Below are 25,453 nucleotides of genomic sequence, written 5' to 3' on the forward strand. Positions count from 1 at the left end.
AGCTGTGAGGGCACCTCCGTGGATGACTGGAATCACCCATACGTGTGCATTCACGCTGGGCCCCGTGTCATTCAGATACTAAGTCAGCGGGAGGGACCCAGGGGTGTTTTACAAGGAGAGCCGCATCTCCCAGGGTCGGGGCCCTCAGTGCGTTATAACACATCCTCTCCATACGGCCCTCACTGCACTCAGCTCCACGTGGTCCAAGCAAGTAGAAGGAAACCGTCAGGCACATAATACCGCTGGTGACCGGCCCCGTGCACCCACCACGTAGCTGGGCTCCTTGTACATGGGGCCATCCTTGCTGGACATGGCTGCCTCCACACCCAAGATGCTCCCAGAGTCCAGGGCTTCTCTGAAGCCCTTCTAAGAGGATGAGCCCACAGCCCCTCCAAGGCTGGAGCCAGCGAGAAGGCTCGAGTCCAGCTCTGGGGCTGAGTGAGCAGCCCCTGCCTTCCCCTAGAAGGCAGGGGTCTAAGAGAGGGGGCAGTGTTCCCTCCGCTTGCTGGAACTTCCCTCCCTCCCCAGCCCCTTGGCCCCTATTAGTTGGCCCCAGCGATCCCTCTCCAGACTCCCGGCCACCGCTGCCTGGGGCGGTCACCCCATCGTGAATGCTCTGGGTTCACAGGAGAATGCCCAGGACTGTGGCGGCACCTCGGACACCTCAGCCTCACTCCCCCTGTTCCTGCTGCCTCTGGGTGCCTGGGTACTGCTGCCCCAGCTGCTGCGGTGACACCTGCTCCGGCCGGCCAGTTTTGACAAGGTGACCCTTCCAGAGACATTGTAAAGAGTCAGCAGCTGAAGTGGGGTCCAGCGCTCTACACTTAGGTTCTCACCCAGGTCCATGCTCATCCCAGTCTTGGGCTGATGGTCCCCTGCCCCCGAGATTGCTGGACGGAACCAGAAATCACTCCCAGAGACCTTCCGGGTGCCTGGTACCGTCCACCCCGCGTCTCAATGGGCAGCCTCCCTGCCCTCCTACCTTCTCTTTGGAGTCCAGCGTGAACTCAATTTGGACCAAGACAAAAGAGTTTTGTTCCGTCTGTTCCCCAGAAGTCCAGACCCAGCCAAAGAAAGGAGCAGCTCTTTCTAATGAATCTGGTTGGTCTTCAGTAGAATCCAAGGACTTCAATGTACTGAGAAAGAGGAGAGGAATGAGGCCAACAGCAGAAAGGGGAGGAGGGCAGGAACGGGCCCCACGGGAAACACATCTGCCCTAGGGTGAGATGCCTGATGGGGGATCAGCTCAGCCTCCCAGTTGCAGCTCAAAAAATGTGTGTGTGTGTGCACACGCGCGTGTGTGCGTGTGTATGTGCGTGTGCGTGAGAGACAGACAGACAGGAGAAAGAGACAGAGAAAAGGCAGGGTCCTTTACATGAACATGGCCATGCATGATGTCCACAAACTGTTGCTATTAAAAACGTCTTTCCAAAGCCCTAGTGTTTGCATCCGTCTAAGAAAAAGCCAGTAGGATGAGCTATACAGCTGCTGCCTCGGAAGAGGATGCGAAGTCAGGGGAGGTGGCAGGGACAGCTGCAGCCAAGCAGAGGGGTCCCAGGAAAAAGAGGGGTCTTCACGGTGGCGTGGTCAGGGGGCTCCTGAGAGCTCCAGGCCCCCAGGAGGTCCAGGTCCCAGGCTGGTCTTTTTCTGGCCACTGATCTACGAGACTACCTGACTCTGTCCCTGGGGTTGGAACTTTGGGGAACACTGCAATTTGCAAAGCGGACTCCAGTGGGAAGGGAGACACATCTGGGTACCCCTCCCTCAGGGTCTCGGTGCCGGGGCTTCCTCCCCCGTAGAGCCGGCTCCCCAGGGACCACAGTCCCCACTGTGGGAGCAACACTAAAGGAGGAACAGTGCAGAAACTCTGGGGTGGCCTCCGATCTCTGAGTTTAACCGGCCTCCCAGGAGGAGGTCCAGCCCAGCCCCATGACGAGCAAGGACCATGCGCGCTGGGCCTCTGGGGACCCCCTCCCAGCCCCCCACACTCGCACATGCAAGCTTCCCACCAGCAAACAGCCTCGCCAACTCCTTCAAACACATGATGACGTTCGTGAAGCGCCTTCCACGTGAGGACACGTTACTCCCACTGCTGTCACGTTCCCCATATCTACCTGTGAGGTGGGCACCAGTGGCCCAGTGACAGCTGAACTCCAGCCTCAGAGAAGGTGAGGGCCAAGGCCAGCTCACTCAGCAGCCAGTTTGCGAGGCAGAACAGTGCTTGGAGAGCTGAACGCACCGTGGAAGTTAACAGGCACCAACTCATCCAACCCGTACAACCACCCTCCGCCGTGGGCCCTATTGGCTCCTGGAACAGGAAGCCCAGGCTCGGAGTTGAAACCTGGCTCCAAGTTATTGGAAGAGTATCGTGAGGCGTGAACGCGAGGCTCATGTACTGAGCCTGAAACTGTGTGGCCTGCAGTCAGCACTAGTTACATGTCACCTACTCTCATCTATCAGAGCATCCTGTTTCGTGGCAGAGAGCCTGGAGGAATGACCATTTGGATGTCAAGAACAACAGGCGAGGTCACAGGTGCCCACCTGGCACAGGTGGGCGAGGAGGCAGCGGGGGGCCCGTCTCCCGCCCCCTCGGCTGCTGCAGCCCAGCTCCCCACTTGGTGTCACAGAGACCTCGTGGCAACGGCCCCTCCCTGCTGGGGCCCCTGGCTACCCTGCACCCTTCTGCAGCAACAGTACAAGCCCAGACCCTGACCGCCAGCCTCTCTCCAGGACAGCGTCCCATTCCCCACCCAACCAGGGAGAGCCTTTTCAGGCAAATTTATCAACTCTCTTGGCCAGGTAATTTTTAAAATATTTATTTATTTATTTAGGCTACACCAGGTCCTAGTGGCAGCACACGGGATCTTTAGTGGTGGCATGCAGACTTCTTAGCTGTGGCATGCGAACTCTTAGTTGCAGCATGCATGCAGGATCTAGTTCCCCGACCAGGGATCGAACCAAGGCCCCCTGCATTGGGAACACAGAGTCTTATCCATTGAACCACCAGGGAAGTCCCGGCCACATAATTTAAAAACCAAGCTTAGGCATGCCCTAGAGCCCTCACGCTGCAACTACTGAGCCCGTGTGCCACAACTACTAAAGCCTGCACAGCTACAGCCCGTGCTCCACAACAAAAGAAGACGCCACAATGAGAAGCCCACGCACCGCAATGAAGAGTAGCCCCGGCTCGCCACAACTAGAGAAAGCCTGCGCACCGCAACGAAGACCCAATGCAGCCACAAATTTTAAAAATGAGGGACTTCCCTGGTGGCACAGTGGTTAAGCATCCGCCTGCCAATGCACAGGACATGGGTTCTAGCCCTGGTCTGAGAAGATCCCACATGCCGCGGAGCAAATAAGCCGGTGCGCCACAACTACTGAGCCTGAGCTCTAGAGCCCTCGAGCCACAACTACCAAAGCCCACGCGCCTAGAGCCTGCGCTCTGAAACGAGAAGCCACTGCAGTGAGAAGCCTGCGCACCGCAGAGAAGAGCAGCCCCCGCTCGCCGCAATTAAAGAAAGCCCGTGCGCAGCAGTGAAGACCCAACGCAGCCAAAAATAAATAAACTTAAAAAACAAATAATTTATTTTAATGTAAAAATTAAAATTAGTATTTTAATTGCTGGGGTAACTCCTGGCCTCGTCTGCTTCAGCCCCGTCTCCGCATGGCCAGGAGTGGACTGTAAGGCCTGAACTCCCTTTCAGAACCAACGGAAGCAAAAACCGTTTGATACACTATGGCTCCAACCAGCCCCAAAGGACAGCAGGGGGCAGCCTGGCTCAAGCTAAAGAGCCATCACCTTGATTTCTGAGGAACAAAGTTAAAACCAAAGCCATTTAATCGATGGCAAGATTCCGGGGACAGAGTCCTGAAATCCCTATTCCTATAAACACCGTCACCTCGTGGGAGACCGAGAGCGCAAGGTACTGCCAGTGCCTTCCTCAGGGCAGGGATATACTAACTCCTAAGCCTGCCTAGTAATGTGTGTATTTTAATGGAAGTGCTGCTGTCAGGTAAAAGGCTCCAACCACCGCTTCACAACGCCACGTGGAGTTTCGGTTTGGGAGGGCAAGGGAGCAGACACCTCTCGAAGTCAAAGAAGCAAACACGGAGGAGGAATGAGAGCAAGAGGTTGGCAAAGACGCTAGCCAATCCCTGCGGCTCATCTGAGGGCTGCTGACCTCGGGGAGCTGGGCTCACAGGTGAGAAAGCGGGGCCGGGTCCCAGCAGGCCCGGGTGCTGTCCCCAGGCCAGGGCAGCAGTGAGAGGCCTTCCCTCCCGCGTGGCTGGACATCTGCCATCACTGCGGAAGGTAGGGCTGGACTGGACTTGTTTGCCCCAAGGCAGGCAGCTGAAGGTGGGAAAATCCCTCCAGCGGGACACAGGGACTGGGGTCAGTCCTCCGTGCGGAGCAGACCCCTCTGGAGACCAGGGATTATTCCTGGGGCGATTCGGAAGCAACGGCACCTGGAGCCGTCTCCAGGCCGCAGAGCCCTAGCAACCGTCGGCCCAGATTCAAACATCCCTATCCACTTCCTTTCCAAGGCCACGGACATGGCTGAGAAAGCCTTCCAGCTCAGCAAAGGACTAGGGAAAACCAGGCGGTGTCTGTAGGCCTCGAGGACTGTCACCAAGAACAGGACGGCACCAGTTCCCATTCCCGGGTGACCTACGCAAAAACCCTCAAGTAATTTCTACACTTAAAGTGAGAATTCATCCAAATACTGGAAATCCCCCTGAAAATACTAAATTTACCTAAGGCAAAAGGGTTGGGATTTCCTCTCTTTTCTCAAATTACACGGAAGGGCTAACAAACGCCCAACCTTCGGGTCAATATACATGAGACCCTTTAATCCGGTGTTCTTCTTTGTGTAAAGAACGCTGGCATGGGCGTCAGACCCACCTCTTGTAGCCTCCTCACCTATAAAACAAGAGACGTGTTCGGTGGGTGCTGCTTACCGTCAGATGAGGCATTGAGGCCTTTCACAGATCCCTCTGCATGAGGCACTCCTTAGGTAGTATTTTTGTAACTTTAACAATAAATTAAGAACTGCCCCCTTAGAGCTAGCTCTCCCCTCCATTCTACACCTGGTACCCCCAGTTATGATGAAAGCACGAAGGCTGGGAAAATCTGAGTTGGGCGTAAGCACTTTGTTTTTTAAACTGCACCATCTTTATTAACTCATTACTATCCTGCCTGCCTTATAACACATTAAGAAAATTCAACGGAAACGCAAAATACACAAATTACAAGGCTATCTAAAATTGCGAGAATTTTCAACTTGCGCAAACCCTCAACGTTATATGTGGAAGTGACAGTATACAATATAACTTTCAAACAATTGGTAGCCCAACTGAGTACACACACCCCCTAAATGTCCTCAGATACTCTATTCAGTATAGAAACTACCCCTAGTGGCCAAAGAATTCTATTAATAATTCCAGAAGATCTTAACTTGTTGAAAAGTTAGTCCACGGAGAGCTTTTTCAGAATGGTCTTCAGCACTCAGACTGGGACATTTCCGAAAATTTAAGCTTCAGTGACTAAGTTCAGGCTTCAAGTAAGAAGTACCAAAAGGAAAGTTGAGGCAGTAAAAACAACAAAGTTCATATTCCATTTGGTTCTTTTTATTAGAAGGTGAGCAATACAGCAAGAAGGGAAATCCCATGGTGAATGGAACCATCACATAAATGCCTTTCTGGAATCCCAACCCTCTATGATCCCCAAAATTGTGCTTTGTGGCTTCAGCAACTTATAAACGGTAAGGGGGAAAATACTGAAAAGGCCACTATTTAATGGTGAAAGGATGAAGCTGTTAGCGGTCCTAACCAGCCTAGGACCCAAAAAGAAAATTAAAATCTGCACAGAGCAAGCAAGCCTCTGCCTGCTGAGAGTAAGGCATCCAGGCACCAACCTGTGAGAGTTCTCAGCGAGCTGAGACAAGCGCGAACGGCGGGGTAGGAGCTGCAGACACACCCGCGGATGGGCGTACACGCCGCCACGCTCCCCAGAGCGAGCGGCGGCTGCTACTGGAGGACGTCTCGAGTGGTGTTAGCTTCATTTTCCTAAGGGTCTGTGCTATGTTGAGCCAGATTCCGCCCCTCCTTTGCAGTGTGGGGCGACCGGGCCCTGGACTGCCGCTTCTGTTGGTGCCGTCACAGGGCTGTGCAGACACACGCCCTGTCCCCCGAGGTGCGTGACCGAAGAGCAAGTGTGGCTTCTGATATGTGCTGCTGCTTCATGAAGCGAAGTGTGCTTCCTCCCAGGTGGGCCTGTCCTGCTGGGCTGGGCTTCCCCATGGGAGTGACACCGCTCATCCTTCTGCCGGCACGGCACCGGCTCCCCCACTGAGTCTTTCGCTGAGCCCACCCGGCACCCAGGGCAGCGACCTCACTCAGAATCAATCTTAAGTTCTTCGCAAGTTCTTCAATGGATTCTTTCTTCCTGGCTCCCAGCTTTTGCTGGAGATTGGAAGGGGCGAGAAAGTATAACCAAGGAAAAACCCCATACTGAATAAATAGGAGACCCTTCCCATACCCGCAAACACCCCCTGGAGGCTGCCAACCCCCACGCTCAGGGACTCGATGTTCACTGCTAGTCCCCGCCACCCCGAGGATGTAGTTTAACCGCCTGGAATCTTGGCTGAGAGTAAGAAACTGGACTCAAGGGTTATTCTGATGGCCCTCCCATGAGCCCAGGTCAGGATTTCGTGAGCCAGACCCTCCCCTACCGCCTTCTGACACCCTAACAGGGCACCTCTGGGACATGAGCAGCCTTTTTCACTTCGAGCAGCTCTTCAAAGACTTAACAGCTTCCAGGATCTGGCCAGACCCCACGGCAATAACATAGCATTTCCTTGTAAGACTCGCCACCACACTAGCCTTGAAAAGTGGGGTGCTGGCCACTCAGGCACTGGCAGGGCAGTGGGCTCTGCTTTAGGGGCATGCCGCTGGCTTTCCTGTTCGTGGAGAGGTGATGCACCTGCCACCCAGGGTCACCAGGACAGCACCACAGGCAAACGTTCTCTCACCCACGTAAATGTGTCGGGGGCACCTGGAATCCCTCTGTGGCTGGCTCCATGCCAGGAACTGTGATGCCAGGAAAGGTCGATTTTTATTCCCGGGGGGAGGAAGGGTAGTTTCATGGAGGAAAACGTACAGGGTGGTCCAGAGCTCCACAGCAAAGACACGGAACACTCACCCCCACCCCACCCCTGGCAGCCAGCCAAGTCGCCACCAAGTTGAAGAGGACGCCAGGAAGGACTGCGATGGGCCCCTGTGCAACAGTGCCCCCTCTGCCAGCCTAAGTGACTTTCCCAAGTAGGTGGCTCTCTCTAATGACACAGTCACTAGAGCCTTGATCTAACACATCCTGTTAGCCTCTCACGTGCTGTTTCCACTGAGAAAACGCACGCTGCTCCCGTCCACCTTGGGGCTCCCGAGGGCTCTCAGATGCGAGAGCGGCCATGCGACTGCCGGGCTGGGCCGTAGGCTCTGCCCCACCAGGGCCCAAGGTATGCCAGCCTTCAGAAGGCACCCTGGTGCACAAGGCATTATACATTCTGGGGCTGTCACCTGATCATCCTGCCGTCGCTTGTGCAAAATTGAAACAGTGTGTGGTACTTGCATGTTTCGTTCTATACAAAAATCGTCCCTCCCTCCCCTACCCCTATGTTTTAAACATTTATATAAATTTTTATTTAAACAGTAAGTTAGAAATCTTATTTACATTAATTTCTTTGTTCTCCCAAAAGCACACCCCACCCCTTATAGGATATAAATGTTCACCGAAACTGGTTTGCGTTACTGTTTTCAGGAGAGAGGAGGGAGAAGAATGAGCCTCCAGCTAAACTGTCCCGACATCTACGAAGAAGCAGGACACGGATCAGAAGCCAGCCTGCCCAGGTCTCACAGTGCCCTCACTCGGCAGACCCAAGAACAAGGCAGGGTTTGGGTCGTCTCTCCTCTTCTCCACCTCTGAGGTGGGATTTATTTTTGTTTTCTCTTCCCAGTTGCAGACCACCTGGAGCCCTGGGGCATCACAAAGCCCGCGAGGCTGCCAGGGTTTGGGGCTCCTCCGGTACTGGCGTCGCCGGCCAGTGGGGGGGCCTGCAGGCACCACAGGCCCTGGTTAAGGGTCACAGTCCCCGGCCACCGGCAGGTATCACAGTGCATCTTCTTCACTGCAGCCTCCGCCGATCATGAAGCGGAACTCCTGGAGGTTCGAGACACCGTGGAAGTGAACGAAAGCGCCGGCCACCACGAAGATGTGGAAGAGCTGATGGGAGTGAAACTGGAGCAGGGCGGGGTGTGGGGGAAGAGAGACACATTGTTAAACGTTGGCAGAAGGTCCTGAAGATCATTTACGCCGAGCAGGGGGTGGGGGTGGATGCCACAGCTCAGATTCCAGGCATCCACAGACCTCGGAGCATGCGGCAGGCATATCACATCCTGCTGAGTTGAAGGCCAGCTGTCCCCACAGAAATCAAGCTGCAGCCCTAAGCTCGAGACATGAACACATGCGTGCCTGACACTGGGGACTTGGTGGACTCGGGGCAGGTGCTGCCAACAGGCCACAAAGCCCTGAGGACCCCGTGATGCCGAGCAGCAGGCGACGGTCAGACACAGGGGTGTTTCCCTCACTGCTGTCATGGACTAGGACATCATTTAAATGCTGCTCTCCTAGGAAACAAAGGGACTTCCAGGATGGGGTCGAGGGTCAAAATACCTGGTGGCTAGAGTTTCCTTCAGCTCTAAGACGCCAGAATTACATGAAGATACGACATCAAAAGACTAGTAGAGGGGGACTTCCCTGCTGGCGCAGTGGTTAAGAATCCACCTGCCAATGCAGGGGACATGGGTTTGAGTCCTGGTCCGGGAAGATCCCACATGCCGCGGAGCAACTAAGCCCACGCGCCACAACTACTGAAGCCCGCGCGCCACAACTACTGAAGCCTGCACGCCTAGAGCCTGTGCTCCACAACAAGGGAAGCCACCGCAATGAGAAGCCCGCGTACTGCAACGCAGAGCAGCCTCCCCGCTCGCTGCAACTAGACAAAGCCCGCGCAACGGCAACGAAGATCCAACACAGCCAAAAATAAATAAAATAGATAAATTTATTTTTTAAAAAAGACTAGGAAAGGGACTTCCCTGGTGGCGCAGTGGTTAAGAATCTACCTGCCAATGCAGGGGACACGGGTTTGAGCCCTGGTCCGGGAAGATCCCACATGCCGCGGAGCAACTAAGCCCGTGCGCCACAACTACTGAGCCCGCGCACCTAGAGCCCGTGCTCTGCAACAAGAGAAGCCACTGTAATGAGAAGCCCGTGCACTGCGACGAAGAGTAGCCCCCGCTCGCCGCAACTAGAGAAAGCCCGCGCGCAGCAACAAAGACCCAACACAGCCGAAGATAAACAAATAAATGTATTTATTTATTATTATTATTTTAAAAGGACTAGGAAAGCAGGGCCTTCTACTTCCTTCTCAAGTCAGAAGCTGGTCTACAAGCATGTGATGGTTCTGATTTAATTGTTCTGCCGAATGCTAGTTCATATCAAAGGGGGTTATTGCTCAGTGTACCAAGTATGACTTCAAAACTTACACTATTCTCTCATTATAGTCTCAACATGAAAAATGGCAAAACCAATTATCAAGGGAAAGACATTGATTTTAGAAGTGTAAACTAGAGGGATCCACAAGCCACTTCCGAAGAAATACTTCCTAGGAAGCCAAAGGGGATTCATTTTCCAAAAAGGCGGGGAGGGGTGTGAAAATTCCTCCATATCAATGTCAAAACCATGATGAGGCAATCTCAGAAAGATAAATTTGATCATTCGAAGTTCCAAAGATGACCTAAATTAGCATTTTCTTTTACATGAAGAGCTAAGCTTTGAAGGGACAGAGGACCAGCTCAGTCTGTGATCATCAGTAGCGGCAGGAGGAGCAGAATCCCGGAAGGTCGGATCCCACGTCAGACAGCACCGCACTGTTGACACGCCTCAGGCCACCTTCAGTTACAAAAGTGTCTGTCTATTGGTCCCTTGTATTTTCTGCCCCCTCTCTCCTCCTTTCTTACCATTAACCACATCTAGTTATCCTACCTCCTCTTCCAGCCAAACACGTGTATCAGTCCCTCATTACAGATCACTGAACTTTGGTATCAAAAAGGACCTTGGTAAAAACCTGCTCTGTCACCCTCATCTCATACACGAGGAAACCAGACGAAGAAGGACTAGAAGACCTGCCACACAGTGTAGGGCACAGGGGCACAGACTGAAATTCCACTCCTGCCACCTAATAGGCAGGGGTGCTGGATAAGGAGTTACCTAATCTCCCGAACCCTCATTTCCCAAGCTGTCGAGTGAAGGCACTGATAGCAGCTGTTACACTTTACGGGGCCAGTGTATCTAACGAGGCCGTCCCTGTAAAGCGCTCCCTCAGCTCTGTGCCAGGCACCACCGCATGTCAGTTACCAATAAACACTAGTCAGTACGGTACTTACTGTCCAGAGAGACACAAATCATGAGGGAGACTGAGGGCTAGGATACACATATCTGGATTGTGAGTCTGAACCTTCCTCAATTATTCCACTTCCCCGTCTGCCAATAACCCACTAACAGATGGACGGATAGACACTGACCACCCCTGACCATACTCACCCAGATGTCACACTTGCCGGGAAAGAAGCGCTCGGGGATGCGGGCAGCGTACAGGGCTGCTCCCGTGATATACAGGCTGGCCATCAGCATCAACCAGCCGATCTGCCCTATGGTGGCGGCCTTCAGGAAGCCCTCCGAGATGACATAATGCAAGGTGGGAATGACGCCACTCAGGCCAAGGCCCAAGAACACTCCTGGGAATCGTAAGAACACAGTGAAAACGAGGAAGGAGAACTTTGGCACAGTACCAGTGATTCTGTAAACTGAATATTTCACAGCAGGATGCAACAACATCAGCTTTTTGGTCAAAAGGAAAATGAAGGTTCTTCAAACTCTGTGATTCTGACATGCAAGACAGCACATCTAAGTTCTAAAAAGGAGATCTATTTACAAATGCAAAGAGCCTCCTGTTGAGAAAGGCTTAACTTAACAAGTCAGCAGTCTTCAAGGGGTCTGGAATTATGCTGCTGAGTGTTTTAGAAACAGACAGCTCTAGGGGTTTGCTCAAAGCACCCCTAAATGCTGCTTCTTTAAAGATACACAGATACACAGATACTTTAAAGACACAGTACAGAGCAGTTTTACATACTTCATCTTCCCTTTGAGGCACCAGACATTCCTGGGGGGAGAGTAGGGTGGAAAGGACGGAGGTGGGGATGAGGAAGGGAGAGGGCCCCAGAGCACCGGTCAGATACAGTGTGTCAGCAAGGCTCCATCACAGCGGACTGCCCTCAAAACCCTCTACAGCAGTGTTTTTCAAACTTCTGGATATGACCTAGGTTATGAGACAAACTGAGTCTGGATGAGGCTTTTTTTTTTTTTAATGAACTAGACTAAAATAAAAAATATAAAAAAAAATCAGACTGTGTCCAGGGAGGTAACGCGGATCTAAAACCACTGTGAAGGGAGTGGGTCAACAAAGCACCACAGGGACGTCCCTCAGCAGCCAGGAGCTGCTCCCACGTTCTGACACACAAGTAAGAATGACCTTTGCCAAACAAACCACCATCTGGTAATAAGCTTTCTCAAAAACGAGGTGCCTATTACTTGCTTTGGATGTTACAAGCAAGCGCCCACCGATGTGCACCAATACCTGTGCACCAATGCCGAGTGCACACTCGTAGATGACACGGGCATCCCCTAGGGTGGAGCAAGGGCAGTGCTGACTCACTATTTCCTACCCCACCCCACCCCCCCGAAACCATCGTGCTCCTATCCCTTCACTGCGCTTCTCCTCCACGTGTTAAGCGGAGGCTGCTCGTGGTCGTGCCCATCATTCCCAAAGCCAAAGGCTCAGGAACGTGGACCCTCTGATGTGCACAGACCGCAGGCCACGCAGCTCCACTCAACCGAAGCGTTCCCATCTCTCGTGCTCCGGGCTGAACACCACAGCTGAGCACCGCTGGGGAAACCAAGTTCTCTGCGAGTTCATGATCAGCCTCTATTCAAAACGTTGTCTTCTTGTCCAATACCTGTTCCCCCCAAGATTGAGGCATATCACAGGAAAGGGGGGGACTGAAACCCAGCAGGACCTGGTGGGGCCCTCCCAGGCACAAAAGCCCTTCCGTGTCCCCCATTTCTTATTTGCAGGAAAAAGGTTTCAGCCTCCTAGACCTTTCCTGAATTCCAAGGGCAGATTCCAACTGTTACTAATTAGAGGAGTGAGGGAATGCAGAAGCAAAGGCGGAGCAGTCAAGAACAACAGTGCAGGAAAGGGGCACACGGTCCGCTTCCTCCTCAAGGGACCCAACCTGATGCATGTCTCAGAGCTCTTCTACAGGAAATGGGGCCCACCCGGCGGAGGATGGTGACTTCAGGCTGAGCACAAGCGTGGGGACCCCAGACTGGCTGCAACCAGAAGGCCAACGACTGAGGTTTCTGGAACACCACCCGGTTACCCCCACATCAATCAATCAGAGGGAGGTCACACACCATGCAGACCTCCCCCAAATTCTGCCTATAAAAACTGTTCCCCCCAAAGCGTCAGGGAGTTCAGGTTTTCTGAGCACTAGCCGCCCCGGACCCCTCGTCTGGCGCCTCACAACATCAACGCTGCGCTGTCCTCCACCACAAGCCGCTGTCAGCAGACTGGCACGGCAAGCAGACCCAGGCCTGGTTCAGTAACACTTGCAGCCAACCCTGACCACTGCTCACGTGCTCAAAGAAATCCTCAAAAGGGAAGAGGACAGAGCTACAACAGTGCTCATTAACACGAAGTTAATTCTAACTTCTAACCTTCTAGGTAACTGCAGATAAACTGTGGCTTAGACTTTGATACAAAATGGTTTAAAACAAAAAGGTTGAAAGGAAAAGTACTCCTTCTAATACTTCCTGTTCATTCTCAGGAGGTACTGGGTTTGACACTGGGTGGGTAGAAAATTGAAGACACAGCCCTGGCTCCGAGGGGTCAGTCACCAGTCTAGGCCCTCACACAGGAAGGGGCTTTTGGCTTTCCACTGATCTCCAACTAAACAGGCATTATCCTAAATACAAAAAGCCTCTTTATCTCTACATCAGAAAAGATGTGTGGTTTAGAACACAATCAGTTGGGAGTGAAGACTTCTTTTTTACACATTTTAAAATGAAAATACATAGGAAAAAAAATTTTTTTAATAAAATGAAAATACATAACAGAACAAAAAATGACAACAAAAAAAACTAATCACTATAAAAAGTACACCTTGAGCTGAGAAAGAGGAATCATTATTTTACAAAGGTTACGGAGCCACAGCCATAAGGACAGTGTATGGGCCTAAACTCATGTACACTGTATTGCCCCAAATACGTCAACTGCAATAGCTCAGCACCCCCTCCACTCTGACACCCCTACTACATTACGAGGCCCTCGAGAACAGGAACTGTGATTTCTCCATCTTTGCACCACAAGTACCTCACGTAATGCTTGGGCAACGGTGACCCTTTAACGAAGCCTGGCAAATAGATGCGGGTCCAGCGTGGGCCCTCGGCGAGCTCTTACCTGCTCTCACCCCCCGGTACTGCGGGGTAGCGAACATGTCCCACTGGGAGACGATGATGGCTGCGATGCCCAGCACACAGATGACAATCAAGTAGATGAAGCACGGTTGTGGGTTACAGTAGAAAGAATAATAAAGCCAAGGGACAAAGCTTCCCATAATGAGAAGAGCAATACCAGAGTAATCCAGTCTAGGACAGAAAAAAAAAAAAAAATCCATTTAATGTTAAAAATTACTGCCTGCTACAGGTTCCGATCAAAGTTCCCAGCGGATGGTATCAAGGGTCCTGCCACCTCTGCTGGAAGTTCTCCCCTAGCCCATGGACTCTACATCACTGATCAAATATGGACTTTGCAGGTACTTACTTAGAGAAGACACGGGAGACCCCTTCTGAGTGGCAGTAGACTGTATGGAAGAGCCACGAAAAAGAAAGGCAGAGAATGGCCCCCAAGAAGAATAATCCAAAGACCACCTTCTCTTGCACGGGGGCCACAAAGGAGATGTTTGGACGAAACATATAAAAGATCCCCAGGCACAGGAAGAATACACAACCTAGGAAAGAGTACGGGAAGAAAGAAAGGATTATCCTTTTGAAGATACACTGAAGTGCTATATACTGATTATGTTTTCAATCCTGACATCCAAATCGAAAGTTCCATGAGAACTTTCCAAATTTTTCCAAATAACTGAACCTTATCCAAAATGTTGGTCTACTCCAAATACTGTTGGTATCATATGCTTCTCAGTTTCACAAACTCAGTATACAGAATAACTTACTACTAATCCAAAAAAGAAAACAGACAATGCCTGCTACTTCTCAAAAAACTAGAAGAGAGTGGCATGGACTTATATACACTACCAAATGTAAAATAGATAGCTAGTGGGAAGCAGCCACATAGCACAGGGAGATCAGCTCGGTGCTTTGTGACCACCTACAGGGGTGGGATAGGGAGGGTGGGACGCAGATGCAAGAGGGAAGAGATATGGGGATATATGTATACGTATAGCTGATTCACTGTTATAAAGCAGAAACTAACACACCATTGTAAAGCAATTATACACCAGCAAAGATGTTTTAAAAAAAAAAGATTGAACTAAAAAAGGAGAAAAACCCACTTCTACCTCTAGATCCCATGTGAAATTTCATTTATAAAGTTTTTGGCATTTACGTTGTAGCCCAGGTTTCAAAGGCCCATTCTGCATTTTCCTTTGCAGTGAATGCTGATACCTCCAAACTGTGCTAGGAAATACAGCTTTCTCCACCAATAGCTGTCAAGGAACCTTATGCTTCTCTGGTCCTCACCCGTTGGCCCAACAGATTGGGGAGTTAAGGACAGTGAAATGCCCATTTGGGCCATTTCATAAGCAGTTTTTAAACTGTTCTTCACAGTGAGATACCATGTTCTTATTGCCTAGGGAAAGGCCACTTAACACAAGACTGGCACAGAAATTAAGAAGTTAAACATTTACTAAGTGATTCTGTTTGATCCATTTAATAAAGCATTTACCCTCGAGTAGAAGTCAGCAACAAACTTGACTGTCTATTCTGTTCTCACTGTACTAGCAGTCTGGAACTTGCAGTCACAGTGGAAATCAAATGCGGGGTAAGAAATGCACATCAAATGGGGTCAGGCCAGACTATTCAGTATATTCACAAGGTTGTGGAATCATCACCACCATTTAATTCTAGAACATTTTCATTACCCCAAAAAGAAGTCCTATACCTGTTCAGCCATCTCCCATTCCCCACTAGACAACCCTAGGCAACCACTAACTTACTTTCTGTCTCTATGGATTTCCCCATTCTGGGTATTTCATGTATATGGATCATACCATACTTGGCCTTTGTGTCCGGCTCCTTCCACTTCACATGTTTTCAAGGCCCACCCGTGCTGTAGTACGTTATCAGCAGTCCACCCCTTCTATGGCCATTATGTGGATTATACCGCATTTTATTCACCCGTCAGCTGACACATGGGCTGTCTCCACTTTCAGCATTATTATGAATAATGCTAAGAACACTCATGTACACATTTTTGTGTGAACATGTTTTCAATTCTCTTGGATATATACCTAGAATTAAAATTGCCAGTAACTCTGTTTAACTTTCTGAGGAACTGCCAAAGTATTTTCTGTGGGCTGCACCGTTTTACCTTCCACCAGCAATGCACGTGAGTTCTAGCCTTTCCACATCCTGGCAAGGACTTGTTATTTTCCATCTTCGTGGCAGCAGCCATTCTAGTGATTGTGAGGTGGTAGCTCACTGTGCCTCCCTCAAACGACTCAGGATGCCGAGCGCCTTTTCGTGTGTTCACTGGCCACTTGTATGTCTATTCCGATGCTTTCCCCATTTTAAAAACTGAGTTGTCTTTTTACTGTTTAGTTGTAAGAATTCTTCACTAGACCCTTACCAGATATATGATTGGCAAATATTCTCCCCCATTCTGTGGGTTACCTTTTTACTTTCTTGATAATGTCCTTTGACATACAGAAGTTTTTATTTTTTTAATTTTTTGGTCACGCTGCACAGCATGTGGGATCTTAGTTCCCCAACCAGGGATCGAACCCATGGCCCCTGCATTGGAACTGTGGAGTCTTAACCACTGTACCGCCAGGGAAGTCCCAGAAGTTAAAAAATTTTTTTTAATATTTTATTTATTTGGCTGCATCAGGTCTTAGTTACAGCATGCGGGCTTCCCTCTAGTTGTGGCGTGTGGGCTCAGTAGTTGCAGCATGCAGGCTTAGTTGCCCCACAGCACGTGGGATTTTAGTTCCCCGATCAGGGATTGAACCTGTGTCCCCTGCATTGGAAGGCGGATTCTTAACCACTGGACCACCAACGAAGTCCCAAGTTTTTAATTTCGATCAAGTCCAATTTATTTTTTCTTTGGTTGCTTATGCTTTAGGTGTCAATTCTAAGAAACTGTCACTTAGTCCAAGGTCATAAAGATTTACATCTATGTTCTCTCCTAATGGGTTCATAGTTTTAGCTCTTATGTTTAGGTCTTTGATCCATCTTAATTTTTCTATATGGTGTGTGAATTAGGAGTCCAACTTCATTCTTTTGCATAATAGTTACTCAGTTTTTCCCAACATCATTTGTTGAAAAGACTGTTCTCTCCTCCACTGCATTCTTTCTTTAATGTGCAATCATGATGGAAAGAAATATCATAGATCACATTCTGCTTCAAGACAAACTGAAATTGAATTGTGAATATTCTAAGTAATGACTTTCAAAAATCAGCTTACTTCTATTAAATAACTACCTTCCTCTCCATGCTCATTAAAACATTAAAACCCATTCTGTACAGTGCCTTTTCCTTTGCCTGGTTTAAGGACATGTCTGAAAATCTAGTAGAGAGAAATACAACCTAGCTATAATAAAACCATCGTGTCAACGAGGACTACCACAGAGACAACCACTGAGAAACTTCATCATTAGAAATCCAGAAAACAAAAACGGCAAATCCAAAATACATTTTTTAAGTTCCGTCCTTACCCTCAATTACACTGGTGGGGGGAGAAACAGAATGATCACATTGTATCACTGCTGTTACATACCTAAGAGATGTGTCCAGATGTTGCCTGTCTCAGTGTGTATTCTGAAAATGCTCTTAAAACAGGCCCGGAAAGAAGGCATCGGGGGCCGGTGCCCATGCAAGAGGAAGTCGTTATCCTTGAGCCAGTCGGGTAGCACATCATGAGGGATCACTCGCCACCGACCTTCCCAGACCTGGAAGAACATTAGCAAATACGTCGGAGTTTAATGTCTACTGAGCAATACTGACAGCTATCTCTTACCACACTGGCTGATAATGAGAAAAAATACCTTATCTTTAGAAAGACAAATAACATTCAAAAGTATAATGTCCTATATTCTGAGGTTTTAAAAACTTGACTGAGGAAAAACATTTTTTAAAGGCAGGGGATGGGGGGGATGGGGACAGGACCTTTCTTAGGAAAAGGGAAGAGCAAATGAAATGAAGTTATAGAAAATACCCAAAAAGAGTGCTTTCAAGCTCTGTTTCAATCTGGCTAAAGGTAGAGTGAGGGGGCTGAAGTTCCACCCATACAGACACCCCACCCCTCCTTCATCCTCCACCACAGACTTTACCTCTGAAAAATCCCTGTCGTGTTAAGTAAGACCATTTTTATACTTAATATCCCTGTTGGTGAAAGAAGAACCTAGACTCACACTTATGTACCTTCTGCTAAAGTCTCTCCCTCTCCCTTACTCTTTCTCTTCCCATCACAGCAAATACGGCAAGTGGAGAAGAGCACAGGAGTCAGAAAACCTTGGATCTCTGCCATTAACCAGTTGAATGAGCTTTAATTAATGACAAAATCCTCAAGCCTCAGTGTCTGCATTTATAAAACAAGGACACGAGTGCTTCGATCACTTGGTGAGGAAGCTGTGAGGATCACAGGAAATGACCCAAAGCACTTCATAAATGAGGCGGCAAACCCCAGCATCCCCGCCAAAGGTGATGCGCAGTCCTGCCTGTCCCCGCAGGCTGCCACCTGAGAGCTGATGACCAACGCTGCGGAGCCGGCAAAGGGGCTCAGCCCTCCTGCCCTCTAGGTCCCCCCTTTCCTCGCCGTCAGGCCCCCATCAGACTCTAAAGGAAAGGGATCAGGAGTGTGGAAGCCCCTCCGGAAAAGCGTGTGTCTTCACTCTGCTCCTAATCATGTCTCTCAGCCCAGTGAGCTCACACCACAAAATCACTTAAGCCTAAAATCTAACCTGCTTCTGCTGAGCCGAAAAGATGCAAGGAAGGATGCAGTAGCATGTCTACCTGTGGCTTCCACTCTGACATCGACGCCCCTGTGGCCAGCAGCACGGCTGAACCCCACACCTGCCAGCCACCATGCTCACCCTTTCCCTCCACAAGAGTCTGCTGTCCTCTGCTCCCCCTAATCCTTCCTTAGGGGCGTTTTCAGAGAACTGATCCTCTGGAACTCCAAAGGGAGTGGGCACAAACAACTGAAGAATAGCAGTGACACTCTTCACTCTCAAACTTACTCTCCCTTCTGTCCCTACCCTCCCCACTGGCCCTTTCACCTTCCAACTCAAAACCTGAGGCCTGGGCTACTCTGGCCATTCCCTGCTTGCTCCTAACATACAACAGAATAAAATAATTTGTTACAAGATGCTGCTACTCTGTTTTATTTTGGGAGAATTTTATTTTCTAAGATAGAAATCAATCCTCACCTCCCTCAAGGCAGTTCACAACATGGAAACAGCTCTGCTGTGATCATATGAAAAGTGCTACTGTGTCATCCACCACACAGCCAAAATAGTCCAAAAGAATGCCGAGTTTCTTACATGCTTACACTGTCAGAGCGACTTTCCCCATTGTTTCTAAACAAACGTTCTGGTGTCTGAAGACTGGACCAAGGAGCTGTGCTTTCATAATTATACTGTATTAGGGTCATTTTCAGACACTGCACCCACGTGGCTCAACTTGCAGTGTAGCCAAACGCCAACCCAAACAGGTATTCTCTTTCCCCTCCTGGGGAAGAATAAGGTCACAGCTTAGTCAAAGACACATCTACTTATAAGCTTGACAAGGACAATGCCTAAATCAAACATCTTAGCAATGATCCACTAGGTTTGTATTAGACCATATAATGCACAAAACTTAATTTACAGAAGTGACCCACAGAACACCTCCTATCCCACATGGGCCTGACGATGCTCGTAAACAGCAACTACTGAAGGCTGGGAAAGAGACACCAAGATCAAACTTGGATGCTCTGTAAGCCTAAATGGTTTTGTTCCCTATCCCTACAAGAAAAGCTTTCCCAAAAGGGAAAGTACCTGGACCAGCAAGGTGACAGGACACTTCATTTTAAACGGTCTACTTGCTTCCAATCCAAGAAAGAACCCTGTGTCATTAGGTTTATCAAGGACGGTCTGGTGCTGGGCCACAGTGTGTGGGGCGACCCAGGAAGCCTCTCCCTCTGATCACAGACACACTGCTAGCGGATGATAAGGGGTTGGTAATAATCACTACTTTTCCTTCAGTAAATTATAGTCTGTAGCAAAAAAGTGCCCATTTATTCACCCATTAGCTCTTAAACTGGAAAGTTTTATCTGCTTTATTCTCTACTCTTGGTTCGGAAGGGAGAACAAAAAGACAGTCAAGTTAGCTACAGGACCCCACGTATCCATTAATATAAAAGTCCCTAATGGCCAGACACTGAATATTATTGAACTTTGAGATTTAACACCAAACTTGCTTTTTGAAAAACAAAATATATCTTTTGTATCCTTTTGTGCCAATTCTCCAGAGACACTGATTACTAGAATGGGTCTATTGTTTTGCTTGGCTTTTTCTTCACCAGTTTTCAAACAATGATTCAAATTTCCGAGGCTCTAAAAGTAGATCCATAAATGTTTAGACACTCCTCCCACTCCTCCCCCCACTCCTCCCCCCACTCCCCAATCGCTCTGTCTTGGAAGAGATGTCTATATCCAGATTATAACATTCTCTTCTCAGCTCTGGTCCAAAGTTTAGGACTCTAAGTCAACTGGCCCCAATTATTTCTAGAGTCATTATGAATGTAGGAAAACCTAAATTTAGTTTTCAGGATCTACGACTACACGCATAAAAAGTCTTGGTTTCATAAAACTCATGAAAAAGCTAAGTGTCAGAAAAATTTTTCTCTAAATGATCAAGAGTCCTTCAAAAATGTTTAATAAATGAATTTACACACACACACACACACACACACACTGTGCTGTGCTGACCTCAGGTCATGCCTGCCAGGGCTCCTACGGAATGGACCAAGCGGCTATACCCGTACCAGGGTCCCTGACCATTTTCTCTAAACAAGCAACCCCAATTCCAGTTACCATTTCAGGGGGAAAATCCCCACGTGGATCCTAATGAATCAGAAAACATACCAGCTACACTGAAGATACCAGACGTGTGTGAAAACTGGGCAAGTCCTACCTGAAGAGGAGTCTGATGGGCCACACGACCCCCAAGAAGAGCAGCACATCTGCTCACAGTAGAACAGACTCAAGGGACTTGGAGATGGCACTTCAGCGTCTCCAGGCATCGAACCCCCCCAACTTTTCCATTCTGTCTTGTCTAAATGGTCAACAAGACATCTACTCTGTGAACCTATTTTCAGGAAAGCCTTGCTTCCCAGCTGGACAATGTAGTGCTATCAAACCTTTATCACGGCTGTGCAGGCAAACAGAACCTGTGCCTTGAACAGGGTTAAAGTCTTGACACTGCTTCTGCCCCCCCACACCGCCACACGCCTCTCTCCTTAAAGTTTCCTGTTTGGGAAGGACTAAACATACAGCACGGAAACAACAAGAAAGGGCCACCTTACCTTGCACACAAACTCTTCCATTCTCTCCATGGCGTGGTGGGCTTGTAAGAGGGGGGACATGCCCATAAACCCCTCGTCCTCCTGAGACGCTCCATCATCGCACCGACGTTCCTCCAAGCTCTGCAAGGCAATCACAGAAACAGTCAGGGACAGAGACCAGGAGCCAAAGGAACCAAACAATACCTTTTCCTTGAAGAATTACAATGAAATTCTCTTAAGGTCAAAACAAGGCTCAGACAAGTAACATATATAGGAAGCAAGGTCTGTTTATTATAGAATTGTTACGAGTACTGAAAATGAACAAGAGGTGCCTGATCCTTCTCTGACAGACAACTGAACTATGGCAGCAGCACTCCTATTCAACGAGTAGCCTTGAATGCTTTGTTTTTTATTTTAAGAATTATACCCATAGACCACATAATACTATTAAACATATAAAGTTGAGAGATTACTGAGGGGAAATCTCCAAGAATCCCACCTGGCACGTGTAAAATAAATACAATGTGGGAAGTGCTCCAGGGGAAAAGAAAGAAAGGAGGAAAAAAACTACATTTACCAAATTCTTAATATACACTGAGCACAAAGAAAAGGCCATCTAACTTAATCCTGACAACCCCCTTACGAGAATAGTATTCTCATCAAAACATATAAAGAACATTAGGCAAAGAGGCTAAGTAAAGTGGCCCAAGGTTAAAACTAACGAAGTGGAAAAGTAAAAAAGACGAAACCCATCGTCTTTCCACACAGGTGAGGAAATGATCACTGTGTCTGGGGAAATGCAGGAAGACGTGACAACCTGCAGTCTCCAGGTCAAGGTGCCTGCTGGTTTAGACAAAATGAAGTTGTAAGAAGGGCAATGGACTAGAACTCAGGAGATGCCAGGAGTAAGCCTGGTTTAACCGCTAACGTAGACAGGTCTCTCAACCTTTCTGAGCCTCAATTTTTCTCATTTCCATCTAAAAGGAGAAGTTTAAATCTCTCCAGTCTTCTCCATTCTCTAAAATTTGGTGGTTCTGTCACTCAGTGAATAATGACACCACAGGAAAGTACTTCCTAAGCTAAGTGTCTGCCAGGTGAACAGCACTGCCCCCATAACCGCATGAGGTGGAGAACTGCAATCAGAAAACTAACCGGGGACGCTGAGCACACGGAGGTCATCTACCACAAAACGTGAATTTGAACATGTTTCAAAAGAAATCCTAAGATTTTACTTTCTTCACTTTTCAAGATAACTAGAGGCTATTAGGCAGCATGTGAGACATGCTATGCACCCAATCTCAATTTTTTTTTAATTATGTTCTCCAAGAAAACCATCTTGAATCTGCTTCTCTAGTATTCTCACCAAGAAAACACCCTCCCCTTCTCTACTTACCCAAAACTTACCTTCCTGGCCCTCCATGCCAGCCCATCACCATCATGTTCCTGTTTAAACCTCTTAACTACTCTCGCATAGTGTTTCTCTACCTTTCCTTCAAGAAGGTTCCATGTTTCCCTCCCACACCCCTCCACAGCCCCTCTACCTTTCTAGGAACATTTTTTAGATTGCTTCCCCCAATCCTGTGAAATTTCAATAACACAGATATTAACACAGCCATCTGGAGGGCTACAAACCATTGTAACATTTCAATGTGTTTCATTCCCTGCAAACAAGAAGCCATTTTCACCAGAAAATGTAGGCTCCACCTAACCCATAACATGCCTCCTCTTCTGAATTTCTCCAGCACTTCAAGTCCAGACTGCTCATTTGACAACTAACGTACAGCTCTTGTTCACTGACTTACACTGTTTTATTTCACATTTGACAGAATGTTACTTTTTCACGGTAATGCTTCCTAAACTAGATTTTAAGTGTATGTTTGTCTTCTTCCATTGCTCCCAGAACAGCTGTGCCAATATTTTATATACTTACCAAGTTGCTAGATTAATTAATGCTTTAAAAGGTTTAAGGATTGTGCCTTATTAAACAAAATAAAGGTGATAAAATTCCATTAAATCATCAATTATATGAAAACTGAAAATAGACAACAGCTTGAAATGATTAGCGGACTGATTTTTTTAAGTATAAAATGTAAATTTATATAAAACATAAAATAGGTCCAGTATTTATGCATGTTTAACATGCAGTTCATTCTTCACAAAGAGAAACAGAAACATGGATTCAATCTTGATTCTCAGACAAATAAATCACGCCAGCAGTTTCCAATAAAACTACAAATAAGCACACAGAACACAGTTACATGTTTCCTGTACTATCAAAAGTAAAACCTGACTAAGTTGCAGACAGTCTGCGATACCAACGGGATCAAGTGCACTTGGATTCGTGGAGGACCGCTGACAGGGAAAGGCAAGGCAGCCTCACTGGCAGAAGCGAAGGCGCTTCACATAGGTAACCTTTACTACAGACTGAGGAAAGGAAAATGAGGAGAGGGCACCTCTCTGGGTGGGCACCCACCACTGTCCACGTCTGCAGGAAAGAGAGATGAACTTATCAACTTCCCATAGCAGGGAGGAGGAGAACAATGGCACTGCTATGGGGGAGGACAGCTTTGATTCTCAGCAGTGCTTAACACATGTTTATTACAAGAAAACAGAAAACACTGAGAATGCAAGATGTATGGTCTCGGTTGAACACCGAACAGAGGAAAAAACTGTTTATTCACTTAAACAGTTTTTAGGAAAAGTTGGCTTGCCAATGGATAAAAGTGACTCTGAAGCCAGACAAACCTTGGCTAATGATAAATTGTGTGATCTTTGACAAAATTACATACAATCTCAATAAGCATCAGTTTCCTCACCTGCAAAATGCTTTTCACAGCACGCACTACACTGCACGTCTGTTTAAGGAACAAAGATAATGAATAAAAGAGACCATGCCAGGGCCTAGGACTCCGGCCATAAATAAGTGACGGTCTTTCTCCTGATGATGGGCTACGTACTGAAGTAGGTGCCACAGCCTAGTGGGGAAGGCACCCCTGTAAGTCAAACAAACAACCAAAAAAACCCATAGCAATGAGCTAGTCTATAGTATGGACAAGGTCTGATGCAAACAGAAAAGAGAAAAGTTAACTCTGGCACTGCTAGAAAGTTTTCCAGAAAGGTAACATCTGAAGCAAGCCCTGGAAAATGCGTTAAGAGTTCACCAGTCAGACATGACAGGGAAAGGTAACAGCCCGAATCCAAAAACACGGAGGGAAGAAAAAGCTCCATACAAAGAGTACAGAGTTTAGCACAGCTGTGGCAACAAAGTAAATGTGATGCAAGGCCAAAGGAGGTGAGTAAGGAAACAATCCAAATGCCTGTGGATGAGGGAAGAGACCTAGCCTAGCTAACAACAGAATACTAGTCAGTCATAAAAAGGAATGAAGAGTGGATACAGAAGATGTGGTGCATATATACAATGGAATATTACTCAGCCATTAAAAAGAATGAAATAATGCCATCTGCAGCAACATGGATGGACCTCGAGATTGTCATACTGAGTGAAATAAGTCAGACAAAGAGAAATGTCGTATGCTCACATGCAGAATCTAAAAAAAAAATGATACAAATGAACTTATTTACAAAACAGAAACAGACTCACAGACTTAGAGAACAAACTTATGGTTACAGTGGGGGGGTGACAGTTAGGGAGTTTGGGATTGACATATACACACGGCTATATTTAAAATGGATAATCAACAGGGACCTACTGTACAGCACAGGGAACTCTGCTCAATATTCTGTAACAACCTAACTGGGAAAAGAGTTTGAAAAAGAATAGATACATGTATATGTATAATTGAATCACTTCCTTGTACACCTGAAACTAACACATTGTTAATCAACGATACTCCTACATAAAATAAAAAGTTAACAACAAAAACAAGGAATGAAGTTCTGGCGCAGGCCACCACAGGGATAAACTCTGAGAACATCATGCTCAGTGAAATGCCCCCCACACAACAACTGCACTTACATGAAACACCTAGAATAACCAAAGTCACAGAGACAGGAAGTAAACTAGAGGTTCCCAAACACTGGGCTGTGGGGAGGAAGGCATGAAGAGCTGCTCCTTAAGTCTCTCTGGGGTGATGAAGAACTCTGGAAGTCACAGCAATGGTTGCACAACACTGTGAACACAATTAGTGTCACTGAACTGTGTACTTTAAAGGGGTCAGAATGGCAAATTTTACATTATAAATTTTGCCACAATAAAAAATTTTTAAAGAAGGTAAAGACGTACAATGTAGCTTTATTCATAATAGTGAAAAACCAGAAATAACCCAATTGTCGAACAATAAGAAACTGGATAAACAGGTGTGATAGATTTATATAACAGAATACTCTTCCGTAATAAAGAACTGACACAAAACAATATGGGTGAGTAGCAGAAACATGCCAAGTGAAAGAAGCCATTATTAAGACAGTGTGTATCACATGATTCCATTTGTATCAAGGTCAGCAACAAGCAAAACAAATCTACTGTGGTAGG

General features: G+C 47.8%; 1 protein-coding gene across 2 annotated transcripts in view; it reads right to left on the reverse strand.

Annotated features, from left to right (window-relative positions):
- Positions 1-5,606: 5,606 nt before the first annotated feature.
- The window catches only part of ADIPOR2 (adiponectin receptor 2), a 52,154-nt gene continuing 32,307 nt past the window's right edge, over positions 5,607-25,453 (reverse strand). For both annotated transcript variants that reach the window (XM_024733132.1, XM_024733133.1), the window contains exons 3-8: positions 20,983-21,102; positions 17,194-17,365; positions 13,998-14,184; positions 13,635-13,822; positions 10,658-10,851; positions 5,607-8,293 (exon numbers count right to left, since the gene is read on the reverse strand). In XM_024733132.1, the coding sequence (XP_024588900.1) occupies positions 8,165-8,293; positions 10,658-10,851; positions 13,635-13,822; positions 13,998-14,184; positions 17,194-17,365; positions 20,983-21,102 (990 nt within the window). In that variant the 3' untranslated portion in view covers positions 5,607-8,164. The remainder of the gene's footprint in view (positions 8,294-10,657; positions 10,852-13,634; positions 13,823-13,997; positions 14,185-17,193; positions 17,366-20,982; positions 21,103-25,453) is intronic.

This window comes from Neophocaena asiaeorientalis, unplaced genomic scaffold, assembly GCF_003031525.2.
Source record: "Neophocaena asiaeorientalis asiaeorientalis breed wild unplaced genomic scaffold, Neophocaena_asiaeorientalis_V1.1 scaffold150, whole genome shotgun sequence".
Lineage (NCBI taxonomy): Eukaryota > Metazoa > Chordata > Mammalia > Artiodactyla > Phocoenidae > Neophocaena > Neophocaena asiaeorientalis.